Source organism: Alosa pseudoharengus, unplaced genomic scaffold, assembly GCF_046254945.1.
Source record: "Alosa pseudoharengus isolate Yale_2024_CS ecotype anadromous, Long Island Sound unplaced genomic scaffold, YU_APseudo_1.1 YU_APseudo_1.1_scf_1, whole genome shotgun sequence".
Taxonomy (NCBI): Eukaryota; Metazoa; Chordata; class Actinopteri; order Clupeiformes; family Clupeidae; genus Alosa; species Alosa pseudoharengus.
The window spans coordinates 35,841,945-35,861,598 of NW_027468564.1; the positions used below are offsets into that span (position 1 = coordinate 35,841,945).

Consider the following 19,654-nt stretch of genomic DNA (forward strand, 5'->3'; position numbering starts at 1 on the left):
TATACCTCTTCTACAGTTCCAAACAACATAACACTTACGTGGTAGTGAGTAGAGGGTCCCTAAAGCCAAACCGAAGTATCCCGATGTCTTTATGTGGTCGAATAGAGAGTCCAGAATGAATTTCATCAAGCCAGTACCTTTCCGGAAATGTTGCCATCTTTGCTGTAGGAGTATTATTGCTGGGTGTGTTGTAACATGCTCTGGAAATTCACAATTTCGTCGCCGTTTAAAAAAAAAAAAAAACATAGTGCAGTATTTCTTTCGAAATTGAAATTAAGTTGTATGGAATGGACTTTTTTTTTTTAAAACGGCAAAGAAATTGTGAATTTCCAGAGCGTGTTACAACACACTCAGCAATAAGACTCCTACAGCAAAGATGGCAACATTTCCGGAAAGGTACTGGCTTGATGAAATTCATTCTGGACTCTCTATTCGACCACATAAAGACCTCGGGATACTTCGGTTTGGCTTTAGGGACCCTCTACTCACTACCACGTAAGTGTTATGTTGTTTGGAACTGTAGAAGAGGTATAAAAATAGCGTTTTGTAGCAGCGAAATTTAAATGCCCTGCTCACTTCCAGGCTACGAGTTGTGTGACTGAAAACGGTACAATGAACTTTCTCAAAACACATCCGAATGACATGATTTTGATGTCAACTCAACGTATGTACCCCCAATCATCCGTAAATCGATCTAAAGTGCATTTTACTCCGGATAATTCCTTTAAGCTTTGCATATGAGGTTCAGTTGAGTTCATAATACAGCACACCTACAAATTGGTGAAGGAGATAACATCAGACCAGTAATACATCAAATCTGGTTAGTTCTCGTGAGGTGATAGCAACTCGTTTAGTCACACCAGTTCCCTGGCAGACCTAGGCTGATAGTCCTGTTTCAGACATGACCTCCAGTCTGAATGATATCAGTTTCAGTCCTAGTTTTATGCTATATTTAATAATCAGAAAAGCCAATTATAACCTATATTCCTAGTAAGACGAGAACTTGCTATACTTTTCAATAATATAGCATGCCATTAATTGAACTAGCCTTGTTGGGTTTGACAAGGGCTCAATGTCCAAGTAAGATTAAGAAATATATAATGTAAATAAAGATAAACAAATAAATAGCCTAGTCTGATGTTGGAGTGTTGATTTGGGATGATGGCCCTAATGCATGTAGCCTAATGCCCATAACTGTAAATGTAAATCAGTCATGTAAATCAGATTTCTAGGCCAAGTATACTTGCGTATACAAGGAATTTGGTATCTGCGTTTATCCCATCCGTGAATTAGTGAACACACAGAGCACAGTGAGGTGAAGCACACACTAACTTGGAGCAGTGAGCTGCCTTGCTACAGCGGCGCTCGGGGAGCAGTGAGGGGTTAGGTGCTTTGCTTAAGGGCACTTCAGCTGGTACCATCTGGTCGGGGGGCAACCCTTCAGTTCTACGCCCGAAGCCCTAACCAGTAGGCCACGACTGCGGGATGTTGGGCTTTGATTAACTCATTTAATTAATTAGATAGGAAATAGGTAAAGACTGAACATGCTTAAACATAATAAACAAGTGCATAAACCAACAGTTCCCAATGTGGTATAATTGACACACTGACAAGCCAATGATATCTTTATATTTATTGCATTGTCTTGTTTTTCAGGTGGCACCGGCGTACATGATTCAAGTGATACATATTTATGCATTCTTCATTCAGACCAGAGTAAAACAGGAAGTTGTCAAGCAATGCAACTTGATATATTTATAAAACAATCAAAATCCACAAACAAGGCAGCATACAAATTATCACAAAAGTAAAGCTGTGAGCGTTACAGGCGTGTTAGCAAAGAGCAAAAGTTAAACACAACAACAACAAAAAAACAAAAAAACAAGGCATATGAAGACAAAAATCCTGATATCTTAACCACTTTGTGCTTTTAGGCAAATTAAACAAAGGTATTTATACATCCGTAGTAAAACAATACTAACACAACCAATTGATATGGGGTGGAAACAGGTTAGTATGTACATAGTCAGAATAAATTCAGCGAGTTAAAATAATTTTCACGGCAAAACATTCACACTTAAATACATACACTTCACAAGCTGATAATGATGAACATTGTCTGCGGTGGATCCTAAAGAACCACCCATGGTAACCGTTTCCCTCTATATTTAATAGCATGAATAGCACTGGCAATATAATGTATATCCAGCACCGTTTTTTTGTTTTTTTTTTGCAGATCCCTTTTTGCCCACATTAATAAAAAGATATCCTCCTCTCACATCTCTCAGAGTGTAGGCTGTGAGCACAAAGCTCTGGATAGGACCATGGCTGACAAAAGAGGTCCTCTCTCTCGTTACTGCAACCAACACAGAACTGAGAGCTGCAACGGTGGGTGCAGATAGACACACACACACACACACACATACAGGGAGACAGATAGATAAAGAGAGAGAGAAAGAGAGAGAGGGAGAGAGAAAGAGAGAGAGAGAGATTTATAGGGAACAATAATAGGAAACCACACATGTTCCCTGCCTCATGCCATTGCACGGGGATGCGCAGAGAGAGAGAGAGAGAGAGAGAGAGAGAGAGAGTTCTTGGGGAAGAACACAAAACAACATCTCGTCACGCTCCAAAATGTCTGCCACTTCCTGCTCGGCCAAAACCACCCAAAATGCAAGTCCACAGTGCTGTGATGGTAACAGTGGTTAGACAACACCCCCCACCCCACCCCCCTTACCCCCCCCCCCCTCCTCTTACCCCCCCCCCCCCCCCCGGCTCTCGTTCCAGTCCCTTAGAAGGCGGTGTGGGCGGGGGGGTCCTAGAGGAAGGCCTCCTTATTGATCCACATTAGACTGCGCGTCTCGTTTGGCTTGACCTCGTACTCGATGCAGTTGAAATTGTTACCAAACTGACAGTGCTCCCGCTTGTAGTAGTTGTAGAACTTCACCTGCCAGACGGTCTCAAACATGCCGGCGTCTTTGAACTAAGATGGACAGAGAGAGAGAGAGAGAGGAAGGTGAAATTAGTAAGTCTGTTTACTCATTAATAGACATAGAATCTATCAATTAAAGGCACAGTCTTTTTTTTAAATAAAATAAAATGTAGGTTATTGCTTGGTAAATAGGAAACAACCATGGCGGTAACTTCTGACCTTAAACAATTCCCAGCCAATTAATTTGTTGCTTGAGGAGCACAGAGGGTGGGCTATACTATTTTGGACTAAATTGATCTAAATGATCAACAACCTTTTTAAAAAATTGCACACTGCATTGTTGATGTTGTAGACTACTTAAAACATTTTTGTTCAATTCAGCAGGTTTGATTGAAGGTTGATTTGTGCAACTTGTTTACAATATAGGCTTAATACATGTTATGGATATAGACATTACTTCGTACTAGACATTAAGTAGACACTCATGGGCCTACTTTATGAAATACAGCTCCTTCACATACTGAATTTGACACACACACACACACCTCACCCCACCAATTCTCTCATACACCAAACACAAAACCAAGCAATATTGACCACTGAAGTGATGGTCTCTCAAGCCAGAATCTGTCATCAGTAGCCTATGGACAACAGACGTTACAAATACAATGTGTAACCCAGATTAAACAGTAGCGCGCTGCGAGAGCCAATCGCTTATTCGCTTACCTCTATGAAGACCTGAATAGGTTGCCTCTCCCCGCTTTTGGTGTGCGGCACGCCCTCCGTGTCATAGAGCCCGGTGTACACTACCGATTCCTCGTCTTTAGTCTCCACCTCCAGGGGGAATTTGACGTTGCCGATACCCATGGTACTGCCAGACCCACCAAAACGTCGATTTAGTTAACAGATTCGTGCCGACTACTCATTATCCCTATATAATATATGGCCTTCTTAGGTCAAGCATCAGTGAGCTAAAGCAAGCAGATGCTGGTAACTGTAATAAGAAAACTTGGCCTACCTGGGGCTAAGGGACGGCATCTACATGTATTAACAGGCCGTGTCTAACTGGCTACGCCATGGCACCATGAAGGAAACCAATTTCATATAAATATGCATAGGCTATCCTCGGTGTCACATAGCCTAAATGAATGGCTTGCATTTCAGGTCTACTGCTGATTTTATAGACAAGATATGGAGACGTGGTCTAACGCCATGTTTAAGGGATGCTCATTCTGCTAGCGCATGATGCGATGGATAACAATTATAGTGTGTTTACATGTAGGCTCGTCTAAGTACCCTGCCCCATATACTAACAAAAATAATTGCCTATTTAGAGATAGTAGGCTACTTACCCTGGTTCAGCGTTCGTCGGCTTCAACGCTACCCGAATTTTGTATTTGGACCCAGTTAGCAATTTAATTGTCCTGCTCTGTCCGAACCTCGTCCCATCTACTTTAAAGAACACCGGTCCTTCATTCGGCTGGATTTTCAGTGAGATCGAGATGTTTATAACAGGCGGGATGTCGGCCATAATTGCTCAAAAATGATCAGCCTATTTGAAGCTACCTCCTTCCTGTATGAAAAAAATAAAATACAACCCCTGGACGCGGCGACTGGGTAGCCTATTTTTTTCTCCAGTGTCACTTGCCCTAGGATGCTGTGACGTCAACCCGATCACACTCGCCATGCGTATGATTCCGGACGCAAACCTGTGCACGCCAATGCGTACAGTAATGTACGCAATTGTCAATAATTCGCACATGCGCGATAGCCTGAAATAGGCTTCCTCGAGCTTGCAATGGTTTTCACAGGTAGGCTACAGTAGGCTAGCTTAAATCCGTTCATTTGCTCGTGTTTGCTATTGTTTCTGTTTCAAAATGTGTGTTTAAACTGCTACCCTATTTTAGTTGGATAACATGACCTATCACGCACATCTGTAGGATATTTAATATTTATTGGCGATAGTGTTTTGTTTTTTTAATTGGTATAAGCGAGCGTGCCTTTAATAGGCTACGAGCGAGCCTAATTTTAATAATAATAGCCTGGTAAAGCTGTAATATTTTAATTTGAGCCTTGTTAAACATCCGCGATATATTTAGTAGTTTGTTTGAGATTTGTGGACTGTTTGGAAGGTGACTGCTATAAAGTTCTCGGACATACTTTTTTAAAAAAGTGGCGAAAGTCCAGTTCAAATCGGAGAAATTTTCCATCACGTCCTATTGATGTCATTAGTTTGCGACATAATTGTTCACTCCTCGGCTGCGCAGCCCAGATGGATGCATAGGGATGGATGTTGTGGTCAGCCTTGGTAAATTGGTACAAAAGTATGTCTTTTTTCGTGGTCAGTTAAACTCCTGTTCTGCCTTGTTCGCTTCCAAGTTTTGCAAGTATAAGAAAACAAGGAGATCACGTCAATAGGCCTAGGTTTTAAGACAACAGCTGGCAGCAGTCTGCCTGCCCCGTGTCTTACCATGCCGCCGGTGATGCAATGTCCCGTTTAATGTCAATATAACTTACTGTTCACCTTGATAGTTGGCTATTGGGTAATGTTTCCATTTTCTTTTCTAGTGTACTTTGATAATAAAACGATACATTTTCAATGATGGAATGGATCATTCTATACACATCGATGTTACATGCACGCAATGAAAAAGCTAATAAGCTAGCGCTGGCAATAGGCAAACTTCATCAAAATGGACAGTTCAAAACAAACGTTGAATCTTATAATTCTCTGTTGCAGTAACTTAGAAGAGATGGATATTATAACAATATTGCAGTATTACTACAATATTTTCTTCAAATAAATCAACTGGCCGATACAATACTGCACTGAGGTAGCCATCTAGTCATGAGTTTGTGGTTGTAGCTGTTGAGATGCCCAGCTGTTATGGGGAAACAAAAATAACATTGCACCAAAGAATTGTCTTGTTTACAGGGCAATCCATGTATTAGTGAACACATGATGATTTCCTGTGGCCCAGTGGTCAGATAAATAAATGAATGAATTATTGAAAAAAATATTCTTCCCCTTTCAGAAAGAAGCTGTTCTGATGTGTTTTCCTTTCCACCCCAAATCCCTATCCCACATAATTTGACCAGTGGTCCTTGGTATGTCCATCTTGCATTTGCATTGAACACATTCATATTTTTAATTTTCTTTCTCTCAAAATGTATTGCTCGGCATTCTTCGGACATTCGACTCTGGCAGTGATTGTAAGTTGGAAGAGGTTAGCAATGTAAGGAAGGGTATAGTACATATGATTTAATCTGGAGTGTTCAGTAGTATATATTATTTTAACCTGAGTGTCCAGTGTTCAGAAATCAGTCTTAGAATTAATATATAAGACTACTATAGAAATACTATAGCGTCTATAGAATATTATAGAGGTATTACAACATCACAGAATTATGTTATGTTCCGCTTGTGTTGTCCTGCTGTGGCTGTCTGTTGTTGTTGTTGTTGTTGTTGTTGTTCTGTGGTGTATGTGTTGTTGTGTGTGCAATTGTTGTTGTGTGTTGTTTTGGTGGGCTGATGGTTGTTGTTGACTGTTTTTGAAAAAAGAACACTAACTGTAGGCATAATTGCTCTTGGATGGGGATTTAAAGCAAGGTTCCTATTGATCTCCTTCAGATAATGTGGCCTCTTCATTTTCAACTGGGAAGGACCTGCATGGACTTGAGAATACAGAGCCAATCGGTATGTACAGTATTAGACACACACACACACTCACTCACTCACTCACTCACACACACACACGCACTCTCTCGGAGGAATCAACGCTGTTACACCTATCCTGTAGATGTCAATTAATATGAATTAAGACATGTCACACCTTCCTATTTACTATGGTACATCATATTCAGAAAATACATAGTTTTCATGGCTGCAACTGCTTTGCCTTTGTGTTGGAGCTCAAAACATCATATGCCCCATTCATTCGCCAATATACAAAATAGAGCCATGTATACATTTATGTCCTCCAAAGTTTGCAGGAAGGTGGACCATGTGCTAATGTATGTTAACTCACATGTACAAGTGACAGGCTTTTTTTTTTTTTAGCTCCAATATAAAGGCAAAGCAGTTTCAGCCATGCAAACCATATATTTTCTGAAAGCCTGTCACTTATACATGTGAGTTAACATACATTAACACATGGCCCACCTTCAAGCTAGCAACCACCATAGCAACCAACATGCTTACCCTAACAACCACCATAGCAACCATGTTATTTTGCATAGCAACCACCATATCTACCCTAGCAACACCATAGCAACCATTCAAATTACCCTAGCAACAACTTAGCAACCACCATAATATGACCATAGTAACCACCATAGCAACGCCATTACTGACCTGACCAACAGTGTGTTTTTTTAAAAAAAATTGAAAAATGGTTAAATGTTAAATAGTCAAAAAACAAAAATTTGCAGACACAATGCAATGTGGGTCGTGTGCAGAAGGTCTGACTTGAATTTCAGCCTCGTAGCTCCATGCTACCACCCAAAACTCCACCTCTGAAGTGGGAGTGGTCAACTTTATTAAAGTTTTTCCTTCACAGTTTTTTTTGTGAGTGTCTCAGAGATCCCACCTTTGGAGCAGTTGTCAGGGGCCTCAAGGCGGTGCCGTTCGTCTTGGTCCCATCCCTCTAGCACCTAGCGTTACCGCGCCAGAAGAGAGAAACCTTGTACGTTTCAAACAGTTTCGAACAGTTTATCTCCTTCCGGGAATAATCCACCGACTCCAAACTGAGCCTGGCTTGTTTGTGATGTCCCGTTGTTCAACATATTCTGATTTCATACTTATCGGACCAACATAAGTGAGTTTTTTTGGCTAAAAATGTAAAAATGGCTAAACGTTAGCAATTCCACTGCTTTGTTATTTTGCATAGCAACCACCATATGTACCCTAGCAACACCCAAGCAACCACCTTAATTACCCTAGCAACACCCTAGCAACCATCTTAATTACCATAGCAACCACTTGAATAATGTCAAGCTAGCAACCACCATAGCAACCAAGATGCTTACCCTAACAACCACCATAGCCACCATGTTATTTAGCATAGCAACCACCATATCTACCCTAGCAACACCATAGCAACCATTCAAATTACCCTAGCAACAACCTAGCAACCACCATAATATGACCATAGTAACCACCATAGCAACGCCAATACTGACCTGACCAACATATGTGTGTTTTTTGGCTAAAAAATGATAAATGGCTAAATGTTAAATATTAAAAAAATATTTTTTTGCAGACACAATGCTTTGCGTTACAGCTAGAGGGATGAAACTTTGCACACTCCATGTGGGTCATGTGCAGAAGGTCTGACTTGAATTTCAGCCTCGTAGCTCCATGCTACCACCCAAAACTCCACCTCTGAAATGGGAGTGGTCAACTTTTTTTATGGTTTTCCTTCACAGTTTTTTTTGTGGGTGTCTCAGAGATCCCACCTTTGGAGCAGTTGTCAGGGGCCTCAAGGCTGTGCCGTGCCTCTTGGTCCCATCCCTCTAGCACCTAGCGTTACCGTGCCAGAAGAGGTAAACCTTGTACGTTTCGAACCATTTATCTCCTTCCGGGAATAATCCACCAACTCAAAACTGAGCCTGGCTTGTTTGTGATGTCCCGTTGTTCAACATATTCTGATTTCATACTTATCGGACCAACATAAGTGAGTTTTTTTGGCTAAAAATGTAAAAATGGCTAAACGTTAGCAATTCCACTGCTTTGTTATTTTGCATAGCAACCACCATATGTACCCTAGCAACACCAAAGCAACCACCTTAATTACCCTAGCAACACCCTAGCAACCATCTTAATTACCCTAGCAACCACTTGAATAATGTCAAGCTAGCAACCACCATAGCAACCAACATGCTTACCCTAACAACCACCATAGCAATCATGTTATTTTGCATAGCAACCACCATATGTACCCTAGCAACACCCAAGCAACCACCTTAATTACCCTAGCAACACCCTAGCAACCATCTTAATTACCATAGCAACCACTTGAATAATGTCAAGCTAGCAACCACCATAGCAACCAAGATGCTTACCCTAACAACCACCATAGCCACCATGTTATTTTGCATAGCAACCACCATATCTACCCTAGCAACACCATAGCAACCATTCAAATTACCCTAGCAACAACCTAGCAACCACCATAATATGACCATAGTAACCACCATAGCAACGCCAATACTGACCTGACCAACATATGTGTGTTTTTTGGCTAAAAAATGATAAATGGCTAAATGTTAAATATTAAAAAAATATTTTTTTGCAGACACAATGCTTTGCGTTACAGCTAGAGGGATGAAACTTTGCACACTCCATGTGGGTCATGTGCAGAAGGTCTGACTTGAATTTCAGCCTCGTAGCTCCATGCTACCACCCAAAACTCCACCTCTGAAATGGGAGTGGTCAACTTTTTTTATGTTTTTCCTTCACAGTTTTTTTTGTGGGTGTCTCAGAGATCCCACCTTTGGAGCAGTTGTCAGGGGCCTCAAGGCTGTGCCGTGCCTCTTGGTCCCATCCCTCTAGCACCTAGCGTTACCGTGCCAGAAGAGGTAAACCTTGTACGTTTCGAACCATTTATCTCCTTCCGGGAATAATCCACCAACTCAAAACTGAGCCTGGCTTGTTTGTGATGTCCCGTTGTTCAACATATTCTGATTTCATACTTATCGGACCAACATAAGTGAGTTTTTTTGGCTAAAAATGTAAAAATGGCTAAACGTTAGCAATTCCACTGCTTTGTTATTTTGCATAGCAACCACCATATGTACCCTAGCAACACCGAAGCAACCACCTTAATTACCCTAGCAACACCCTAGCAACCATCTTAATTACCCTAGCAACCACTTGAATAATGTCAAGCTAGCAACCACCATAGCAACCAACATGCTTACCCTAACAACCACCATAGCAATCATGTTATTTTGCATAGCAACCACCATATTTACCCTAGCAACACCATAGCAACCATTCAAATTACCCTAGCAACAACCTAGCAACCACCATAATATGACCATAGTAACCACCATAGCAACGCCAATACTGACCTGACCAACATATGTGTGTCTTTTGGCTAAAAAATGATAAATGGCTAAATGTTAAATATTAAAAAAATATTTTTTTGCCAGCACAATGCTTTGCGTTACAGCTAGAGAGATGAAACTTTGCACGCTCCATGTGGGTCATGTGCTAAAGGTCTGACTTGAATTTCAGCCTTGTAGCTCCATGCTACCACCCACAACTCCACCTCTGAAGTGGGAGTGGTCAACTTTTTTTATGTTTTTCCTTCACAGTTTTTTTTGTGGGTGTCTCAGAGATCCCACCTTTGGAGCAGTTGTCAGGGGCCTCAAGGCTGTGCCGTGCCTCTTGGTCCCATCCCTCTAGCACCTAGCGTTACCGTGCCAGAAGAGGTAAACCTTGTACGTTTCAAACTGTTTATCTCCTTCTGGGAATAATCCACTGACTCCAAACTGAGCCTGGCTTGTTTGTGATGTCCCGTTGTTCAACATATTCTGATTTCATACTTATCGGACCAACATAAGTGAGGTTTTTGGCTAAAAATGTAAAAATGGCTAAATGTTAAATCGGCAAAAAATATTTTTTTGCAGACACAATGCTTTGCGTTACAGCTAGAGGGATGAAACTTTGCACACTCCATGTGGGTCATGTGCAGAAGGTCTGACTTGAATTTTAGCCTCGTAGCTCCATGCTACCACCCAAAACTCCACCTCTGAAATGGGAGTGGTCAACTTTTTTTATGTTTTTCTTTCACAGTTTTCTTTGTGGGTGTCTCAGAAATCCCACCTTTGGAGCAGTTGTCAGGGGTCTCAAGGCTGTGCTGTGCCTCTTGGTCCCATCCCTCTAGCACCTAGCGTTACCGTGCCAGAAGAGGTAAACCTTGTACGTTTCGAACCATTTATCTCCTTCCGGGAATAATCCACCAACTCAAAACTGAGCCTGGCTTGTTTGTGATGTCCCGTTGTTCAACATATTCTGATTTCATACTTATCGGACCAACATAAGTGAGTTTTTTTGGCTAAAAATGTAAAAATGGCTAAACGTTAGCAATTCCACTGCTTTGTTATTTTGCATAGCAACCACCATATGTACCCTAGCAACACCGAAGCAACCACCTTAATTACCCTAGCAACACCCTAGCAACCATCTTAATTACCCTAGCAACCACTTGAATAATGTCAAGCTAGCAACCACCATAGCAACCAACATGCTTACCCTAACAACCACCATAGCAATCATGTTATTTTGCATAGCAACCACCATATTTACCCTAGCAACACCATAGCAACCATTCAAATTACCCTAGCAACAACCTAGCAACCACCATAATATGACCATAGTAACCACCATAGCAACGCCAATACTGACCTGACCAACATATGTGTGTCTTTTGGCTAAAAAATGATAAATGGCTAAATGTTAAATATTAAAAAAATATTTTTTTGCAGACACAATGCTTTGCGTTACAGCTAGAGGGATGAAACTTTGCACACTCCATGTGGGTCATGTGCAGAAGGTCTGACTTGAATTTTAGCCTCGTAGCTCCATGCTACCACCCAAAACTCCACCTCTGAAATGGGAGTGGTCAACTTTTTTTATGTTTTTCTTTCACAGTTTTCTTTGTGGGTGTCTCAGAGATCCCACCTTTGGAGCAGTTGTCAGGGGTCTCAAGGCTGTGCTGTGCCTCTTGGTCCCATCCCTCTAGCACCTAGCGTTACCGTGCCAGAAGAGGTAAACCTTGTACGTTTCAAACCGTTTATCTCCTTCTGGGAATAATCCACTGACTCCAAACTGAGCCTGGCTTGTTTGTGATGTCCCGTTGTTCAACATAATCTGATTTCATACTTATCGGACCAACATAAGTGAGGTTTTTGGCTAAAAATGTAAAAATGGCTAAATGTTAAATCTGCAAAAAATATTTTTTTGCAGACACAATGCTTTGCGTTACAGCTAGAGGGATGAAACTTTGCACACTCCATGTGGGTCATGTGCAGAAGGTCTGACTTGAATTTTAGCCTCGTAGCTCCATGCTACCACCCAAAACTCCACCTCTGAAATGGGAGTGGTCAACTTTTTTTATGTTTTTCTTTCACAGTTTTCTTTGTGGGTGTCTCAGAAATCCCACCTTTGGAGCAGTTGTCAGGGGTCTCAAGGCTGTGCTGTGCCTCTTGGTCCCATCCCTCTAGCACCTAGCGTTACCGTGCCAGAAGAGGTAAACCTTGTACGTTTCAAACCGTTTATCTCTTTCTGGGAATAATCCACTGACTCCAAACTGAGCCTGGCTTGTTTGTGATGTCCCGTTGTTCAACATAATCTGATTTCATACTTATCGGACCAACATAAGTGAGGTTTTTGGCTAAAAATGTAAAAATGGCTAAATGTTAAATCGCCAAAAAAGTTGTTTTTGCCAGCACAATGCTTTGCGTTACAGCTAGAGAGATGAAACTTTGCACGCTCCATGTGGGTCATGTGCTAAAGGTCTGACTTGAATTTCAGCCTTGTAGCTCCATGCTACCACCCACAACTCCACCTCTGAAGTGGGAGTGGTCAACTTTTTTTATGTTTTTCCTTCACAGTTTTTTTTGTGGGTGTCTCAGAGATCCCACCTTTGGAGCAGTTGTCAGGGGCCTCAAGGCTGTGCCGTGCCTCTTGGTCCCATCCCTCTAGCACCTAGCGTTACCGTGCCAGAAGAGGTAAACCTTGTACGTTTCAAACTGTTTATCTCCTTCTGGGAATAATCCACTGACTCCAAACTGAGCCTGGCTTGTTTGTGATGTCCCGTTGTTCAACATATTCTGATTTCATACTTATCGGACCAACATAAGTGAGGTTTTTGGCTAAAAATGTAAAAATGGCTAAATGTTAAATCGGCAAAAAATATTTTTTTGCAGACACAATGCTTTGCGTTACAGCTAGAGGGATGAAACTTTGCACACTCCATGTGGGTCATGTGCAGAAGGTCTGACTTGAATTTTAGCCTCGTAGCTCCATGCTACCACCCAAAACTCCACCTCTGAAATGGGAGTGGTCAACTTTTTTTATGTTTTTCTTTCACAGTTTTCTTTGTGGGTGTCTCAGAAATCCCACCTTTGGAGCAGTTGTCAGGGGTCTCAAGGCTGTGCTGTGCCTCTTGGTCCCATCCCTCTAGCACCTAGCGTTACCGTGCCAGAAGAGGTAAACCTTGTACGTTTCAAACCGTTTATCTCTTTCTGGGAATAATCCACTGACTCCAAACTGAGCCTGGCTTGTTTGTGATGTCCCGTTGTTCAACATAATCTGATTTCATACTTATCGGACCAACATAAGTGAGGTTTTTGGCTAAAAATGTAAAAATGGCTAAATGTTAAATCGCCAAAAAAGTCGTTTTTGCCAGCACAATGCTTTGCGTTACAGCTAGAGAGATGAAACTTTGCACGCTCCATGTGGGTCATGTGCTGAAGGTCTGACTTGAATTTCAGCCTTGTAGCTCCATGCTACCACCCACAACTCCACCTCTGAAGTGGGAGTGGTCAACTTTTTTAAAGTTTTTCCTTCACAGTTTTTTTTGTGAGTGTCTCAGAGATCCCACCTTTGGAGCAGTTGTCAGGGGCCTCAAGGCTGTGCTGTGCCTCTTGGTCCCATCCCTCTAGCACCTAGCGTTACTGTGCCAGAAGAGGTAAACCTTGTATTTTTCAAACCGTTTATCTCCTTCCGGGATTAATCCACTGACTCCAAACTGAGCCTGGCTTGTTTGTGATGTCCCGTTGTTCAACATATTCTGATTTCATACTTATCGGACCAACATAAGTGAGTTTTTTTGGCTAACATAAGTGAGTTTTTTTGGCTAAAAATGGCTAAACGTTAGCAATTCCACTGCTTTGTTATTTTACTATGGGGTGGAGGAGATAATCACGTACAAGAGGTTTCGGTGGGCATGGCTGTCGTTCCTTAAATTGGTGGACATCCAAGTGGTTGAGGGCTTTTGTTGTCCTCAATGCGGGCCTAATCCAAGGTTGGATTATCATCACCATGATCGATCATCATCATCATCATCATCACTATTGCTATTATTATTATTAGTAGTAGTAGTAGTAGTAGCTATACTAGTAGCAGCATTACAATTGAACACAACTGAACATATAACAACAGATATGTGCTCCTTGCAGGGCTGTGGTGATGGATGGCTTGGTTATCATCGCCGGTTTGCCAAGCAGCCCCAGGCTACACCGCCCACTCAGGACCAAGGGAAAGACCAAGGGAAAGAAGGAAGATAAGTATTTTTTAACATTGTACTGTATATGTATGCAATCCTTCAACTTTTCTGATATGTATTTACAAATGAACATCAGTCATAGTATGACATATGTCAAGATTATATTATACAAATATAATTATACAAAATAAATGACAGTCATCAATTTTGCTTTTCATTCCAATAGTCATAGTGATCGAATTCTGATCAAGTCCCCACACCTCAGGGAGGCCCTGAAGAGGTATGGGGAAGGTCTAACTGGGCAAGATGAATGGGCTCAACTTCTGGTGGTTGCAGAGAAGGAGGCCCCATTTATTTTGCCCCTTTTGAGGAATATGGCTGAGGAGGGCCACATCATGCGGTAATGGAGTCTCCAGAGTCCGTTGACTTGCCATTTACCGCATTGAAGACCAAATGGCTGACCGGTAAAAACTTCCTTCATGTTTTTGGTAGTACCAATTTCGACAAATTTTCTGCAACTATTGATTTCTGTCTACATTCTTTATATGGGTTTCAGCACCGGATGTTATCATTTATGACAATGCATGCAGGCTGCACAGCTTCAGCCTTAACAGGGATCCAGCTTTCTTCCAGAGCAGCTGGTTCCTCATAGACCGGTTGCACTGGAGGAATCACAAAGGTGAGCAATGTTCTGCAACACAATTTACTGCAATGCATTACACTTGTTGTTCACTTGTTCTTGTCAATGCAAGACAACGATACTATATTTTCTTCAATTGTTTGTGTGTGTGCAGGTTGCAGTGTTGGCTATAATGCTGACAGCTATCCTCAGCTGTCAGGCATAAACACCCAGCAGGCTGAGCAATTTAATGCACGGTTGAAACGGCTGAAGCACCATTTGCCGTACATGACAAGGCAGCACTTCCTGCAGCATTTACGGCTGTATGTTTGGTACCACTCTAGGGTACGGGCTCAACAAACTGTGAAGTAAGTACGCTGGGGCACAGCGCCTCTCATCCCCCCACCCCAGCAGCAGCATCAGGAGCGGCTCTCACCCCCCACCCCCCTCCCCCATGAGGAGCGGCAGCATCATCAGGAGCGGCACCAGCAGCAGCAGTAGCAGTAGCTGCAGCAGGAGCAGCAGGAGCGGCACCACCAGCACAAACCATCACAGCAATTATGCTCAGTTGTTTCATGATTATGACATTTATCCATATCAACAAATCAACATCACATCTGGCCCACGTCTTAGCACTTCAGCAGGTGATTTTCTCTGGTGGATCAAAGCACGGGCTGGTCGATCAAAGCTGGGCTGCAACTAATGATTAATTTCATTGTTAATTTATGATTGTTAATTTATGATCAATTGATTCATCAATTGTCACAGCTCTACATAGTGGGAGGCGTAGTGGTAGTAATCAAGAGATCAAACAGTGGCTGACAAAACAAACACAAAAATGTAGCACACTAAATAGTTGCTATAATATCATTATTGATTATGTTAAAGCAAGATATGGTAGTCATCACAATATGAAGATAAAGCTCATACAAGATTTTTTTTTTATAGTAAAAAGTAAAAGTTATGACACCATCGCTCAGACCAGTACAAACACCTGTACCCCTTGACAAAGAAGGTACAGAGAGAAGTACATACCGGTACATAGTTCCCCAGAAGTGGTTGTGCCTTACCAAATAAAAATGACAAATTCACTGTAATTAATCTGTAATTAATGTTCTGTGTTGCCTTCTTGTGTATAATAAAGTGTATTTTTCCCACCTGCCATCTTTTCTTTGACTTTACACATAAATATCTATTATATGCTGTAAAAGAAATATAATAATAAGCAGCAGTAGCACCACCACCAGCAGCTGCACTACCAATAGTTAGAATTCTATTGTCACACTTTGCTCATATATATTAGTGATGGGCAAATGAAGCTTTGGTGAACCACTGAACCACAGCAGTGTGAACCTAGCGATACTAGCTGAAAAGCAAGAAGATGGCCGCCACACATACATTTTTCAACATAAAAGTCCTTAGCAAACCAATATTTTTGGTTACATATACTGGTTTGGGTAAGGACTTTTATGTTGAAAACTCTACATGTGGCAGCCATATTGGATTTTTTCATTAGTGTTGCTAGCTTCACACTGCTGTGGTTTAGTGGTTCACCAAAGTTTCATTTGCCCATCACTAATATATATATACCAGGGATAACACGGGGCAAACGGTTCAAATGCGACATCCACAAAGTACCATCCACACAGCCATTCGGCTGCATTTTCTGACAGTTTTGGATGCACAAACCAAGCACCTCATAACATCGATATTGTGCTTTTATCTGATATATGCAAGTGTTTTGATATGAAATAAACATGATTTGCATGACATCACCCTGCTGGTCAGTTTTGACCTACGCGACAGCCCTGCAAAGTACCATCCACACAGCCATTCGGCTGCATTTTCTGACAGTTTTGGATGCACAAAAGTTCATGGATCAAACCAAGCACCTAATAACATCTATATTGTGCTTTTATCTGATATATGCAAGTGTTTTGATATGAAATAAACATGATTTGCATGACATCACCCTGCTGGTCAGTTTTGACCTACGCGACAGCCCTGCAAAGTACCATCCACACAGCCATTCGGCTGCATTTTCTGACAGTTTTGGATGCACAAAAGTTCATGGATCAAACCAAGCACCTCATAACATCTATATTGTACTTTTATCTGATAAATGCAAGTGTTTTGATATGAAATAAACATGATTTGCATGACATCACCCTGCTGGTCAGTTTTGACCTACGCGACAGCCCTGCAAAGTACCATCCACACAGCCATTCGGCTGCATTTTCTGACAGTTTTGGATGCACAAAAGTTCATGGATCAAACCAAGCACCTCATAACATCTATATTGTGCTTTTATCTGATATATGCAAGTGTTTTGATATGAAATAAACATGATTTGCATGACATCACCCTGCTGGTCAGTTTTGACCTACGCGACAGCCCTGCAAAGTACCATCCACACAGCCATTCGGCTGCATTTTCTGACAGTTTTGGATGCACAAAAGTTCATGGATCAAACCAAGCACCTATAACATCTATATTGTGCTTTTATCTGATATATGCAAGTGTTTTGATATGAAATAAACATGATTTGCATGACATCACCCTGCTGGTCAGTTTTGACCTACGCGGCAGCCCTGCAAGGTACCATCCACACAGCCATTCAGCTGCATTTTCTGACAGTTTTGGATGCACACCAAGTTGGGTTGATGATGCCATCCCAAACCCTCAAAAGCTTCCTCTGCCTTTAAGCCCATGTGAAATGTTTTTTGCCAAAGTTGAAACTATTGCTTTACGTTCTCATCATGTCATGCTCATCCAAATGTAGGCTATGCATGGTCATATTTTGCCCAGTTGAGGAAAAATAAAAATATTCAGAGGGTGAAATAAAATAGCATATGTTGTTCATCCGGATGCAGGGAAGCATCTCCAAGAATTTTTAATGCCCCAGGTACCCCGGTTACCTCAGTAGCGCCCCTCAAAGGTGTAAAAATGTAATATTGTGAGTTGCCAGAATTGTGGAACCACTGGTCAGATTTGTCTGAAATTTGGTATGCTTATTACTTAAGATATGTATTATAAATAATGTTTCTGTCATTTGTGTATCTCATGTGCAAAAATGGGAAAATTACATTTATTTTAACATATTACAAATGTTGCAAGCTTTTGACTTTATAGTCAAGCAGGTGATACATCTTAATAATTCAAGCATGTTTCTCATGTTATGTATAAAAATATTTTTGTAATTTTGAAATTATAGCTATTTCTGTAATTAGACTACGTGCCCCATGACGTGTAGCGTTCATTTCAACGCTGCTTTATAACAATGGCGCCGAATTTGTAGTTCATTAAAACGGTTTTGTATTAAAACATAAACAAAATATTGTTAGGATGCAAAACACTGGCACAGACGACTTTTGCTGGGTATAATATGTATAGAAATAGTTAAAGCAAGTTGGTACATGACTCACGACATTGGCATTCAATGAAAATAAGTATAATTCCACAAAATATCGAAAAACGTGTACTTCTGACCCTTGTTGCTAGGCAACGCCCCGTAGGCCTACCTGCTTGGCTGAAGAATAAGGAGGCTCGTTATCCTAATCTTTGCTGTTCAAAGCAACATAAATAGATAACAATATAACACTTAAATTGAACAGGTAACAAATGAAGATGTTGGTCAGACTGTAATTAGGACAATAGCAATAGGCTAGGCAATAGGCTAATAAACAAATGCCCATTCAATCAATGATAAATAACAAGTTATAGTGCTTTACTGCTTAATGGACTAAGTGCATGTTGAACAAATGTGCCTTTAGACGCCTTTTAAAAACACTGTAAACTATCACAGGAACAGAGAGCAGTGTGCAACGTATTGCACCCACATGGAACCACTGAGGAAGTCTTGAATTTAGCGTTCATGAGAGTAGGCCTAGTCGACAGAACAAATGGTAATCAGAAGACAGCATGGCGGTTGGGGAAGTACATCTTGATCATTGAATTGAAATAACAAGGAGCAGATCCAGTCAGTGTCCCATAGGCCAAAGTGAGAGATTTAAATGTAAAATGTAATGCTGGCTACTAGGCTACAGGGGGAGTATAGGAGAATAAGCCTAGGAGTGGATATGCATGTCCAATATCCATACCCCATGCATCTTCCTCCTTGCTTGAATGCCATGAACATGTAAAGCCCAAATTCTTTTGCCCGGCTCCTATTTGCAGATTTCTCATCTGCCTTTAACACCATTCAACCTCACATGCTGGCTAAAAAACGTATGGACTATTTCAACCTGGATCATCAGCTAATTCTGTGGATTACAGACTTTCTGACCCAAAGAACACAGACGGTGCTGGTCAACAAGAGGTTCTCTGACATCAGATACACGTCCACTGGCTCACCCCAAGGTTGTGTCCTCTCACCACTACTTTTCATCTTGTACACAGATGACTGTAGAAGCCGCCATGCTGATCGTCACCTAGTGAAGTTTGCTGACGATACTGTTCTCCTTTCCCTGCTACATGGTTCTGTCCAAGATCACGGGCCTGTCCTCAGTGAGTTTGTGGAATGGTGTGATAGCTCATTTTTGGAGCTAAATGTTACAAAGACCAAGGAGATGTTTATTGACTTCACTATGCGTGGAGGGAGCAGGACTGCAACTACAATCCATGGGGAACCAGTGGAAGTTGTACATGAATACAAATATCTGGGCACTATCATTGATGACAAACTGCGTTTTGACTCTAATACAGAGGTGAGTATGAAAAAATGTCAACAGAGGCAGTATTTCTTGAGGAAGCTTTACTCCTTTGGAGTGAACAGGAAGATTCTTAGCATTTTTTACACTTCTTTATTGAAAGTATACTGACCTTTTCATCCATGTGCTGGTTTCACTCCCTCTCAGTCAAAAATAA

General features: G+C 41.4%; 2 protein-coding genes and 1 long non-coding RNA gene across 6 annotated transcripts in view; 1 reads left to right on the plus strand and 2 right to left on the minus strand.

The window, feature by feature from the left end:
* The window catches only part of ppp3r1b (protein phosphatase 3 (formerly 2B), regulatory s1ubunit B, alpha isoform, b), a 29,427-nt gene extending 29,331 nt beyond the window's left edge, over window positions 1-96 (minus strand). Inside the window, exon 1 of the mRNA XM_076288264.1 lies at window positions 39-96. The gene's annotated coding sequence lies outside the window, so the exon portion shown is untranslated. The remainder of the gene's footprint in view (window positions 1-38) is intronic.
* A 2,691-nt stretch (window positions 97-2,787) lies between these two features.
* cnrip1a (cannabinoid receptor interacting protein 1a) lies at window positions 2,788-4,497 on the minus strand. Its single transcript, XM_076296115.1, has 3 exons — window positions 4,285-4,497; window positions 3,659-3,803; window positions 2,788-2,983 (listed from the first exon to the last, which is right to left on the minus strand). Exons 1-3 carry the CDS (start codon window positions 4,461-4,463, stop codon window positions 2,819-2,821), a joined length of 489 nt encoding a protein of 162 aa, XP_076152230.1. The 5' UTR covers window positions 4,464-4,497; the 3' UTR covers window positions 2,788-2,818.
* Window positions 4,498-4,604: 107 nt separating this feature from the next.
* On the plus strand, window positions 4,605-15,945 carry LOC143126499 (uncharacterized). Of its 4 annotated transcripts, none has more exons than XR_012987500.1 (6): window positions 4,605-4,743; window positions 5,968-6,040; window positions 6,564-6,629; window positions 14,123-14,633; window positions 14,726-14,848; window positions 14,964-15,945. It is a non-coding gene; the product is annotated as an uncharacterized LOC143126499 (long non-coding RNA). The 4 variants fall into 4 exon arrangements; XR_012987502.1 differs by lacking the exon at window positions 4,605-4,743 and adding an exon at window positions 4,750-5,256; XR_012987501.1 differs by lacking the exon at window positions 4,605-4,743 and adding an exon at window positions 5,440-5,766.
* The last annotated feature ends 3,709 nt before the right edge of the window (window positions 15,946-19,654 follow it).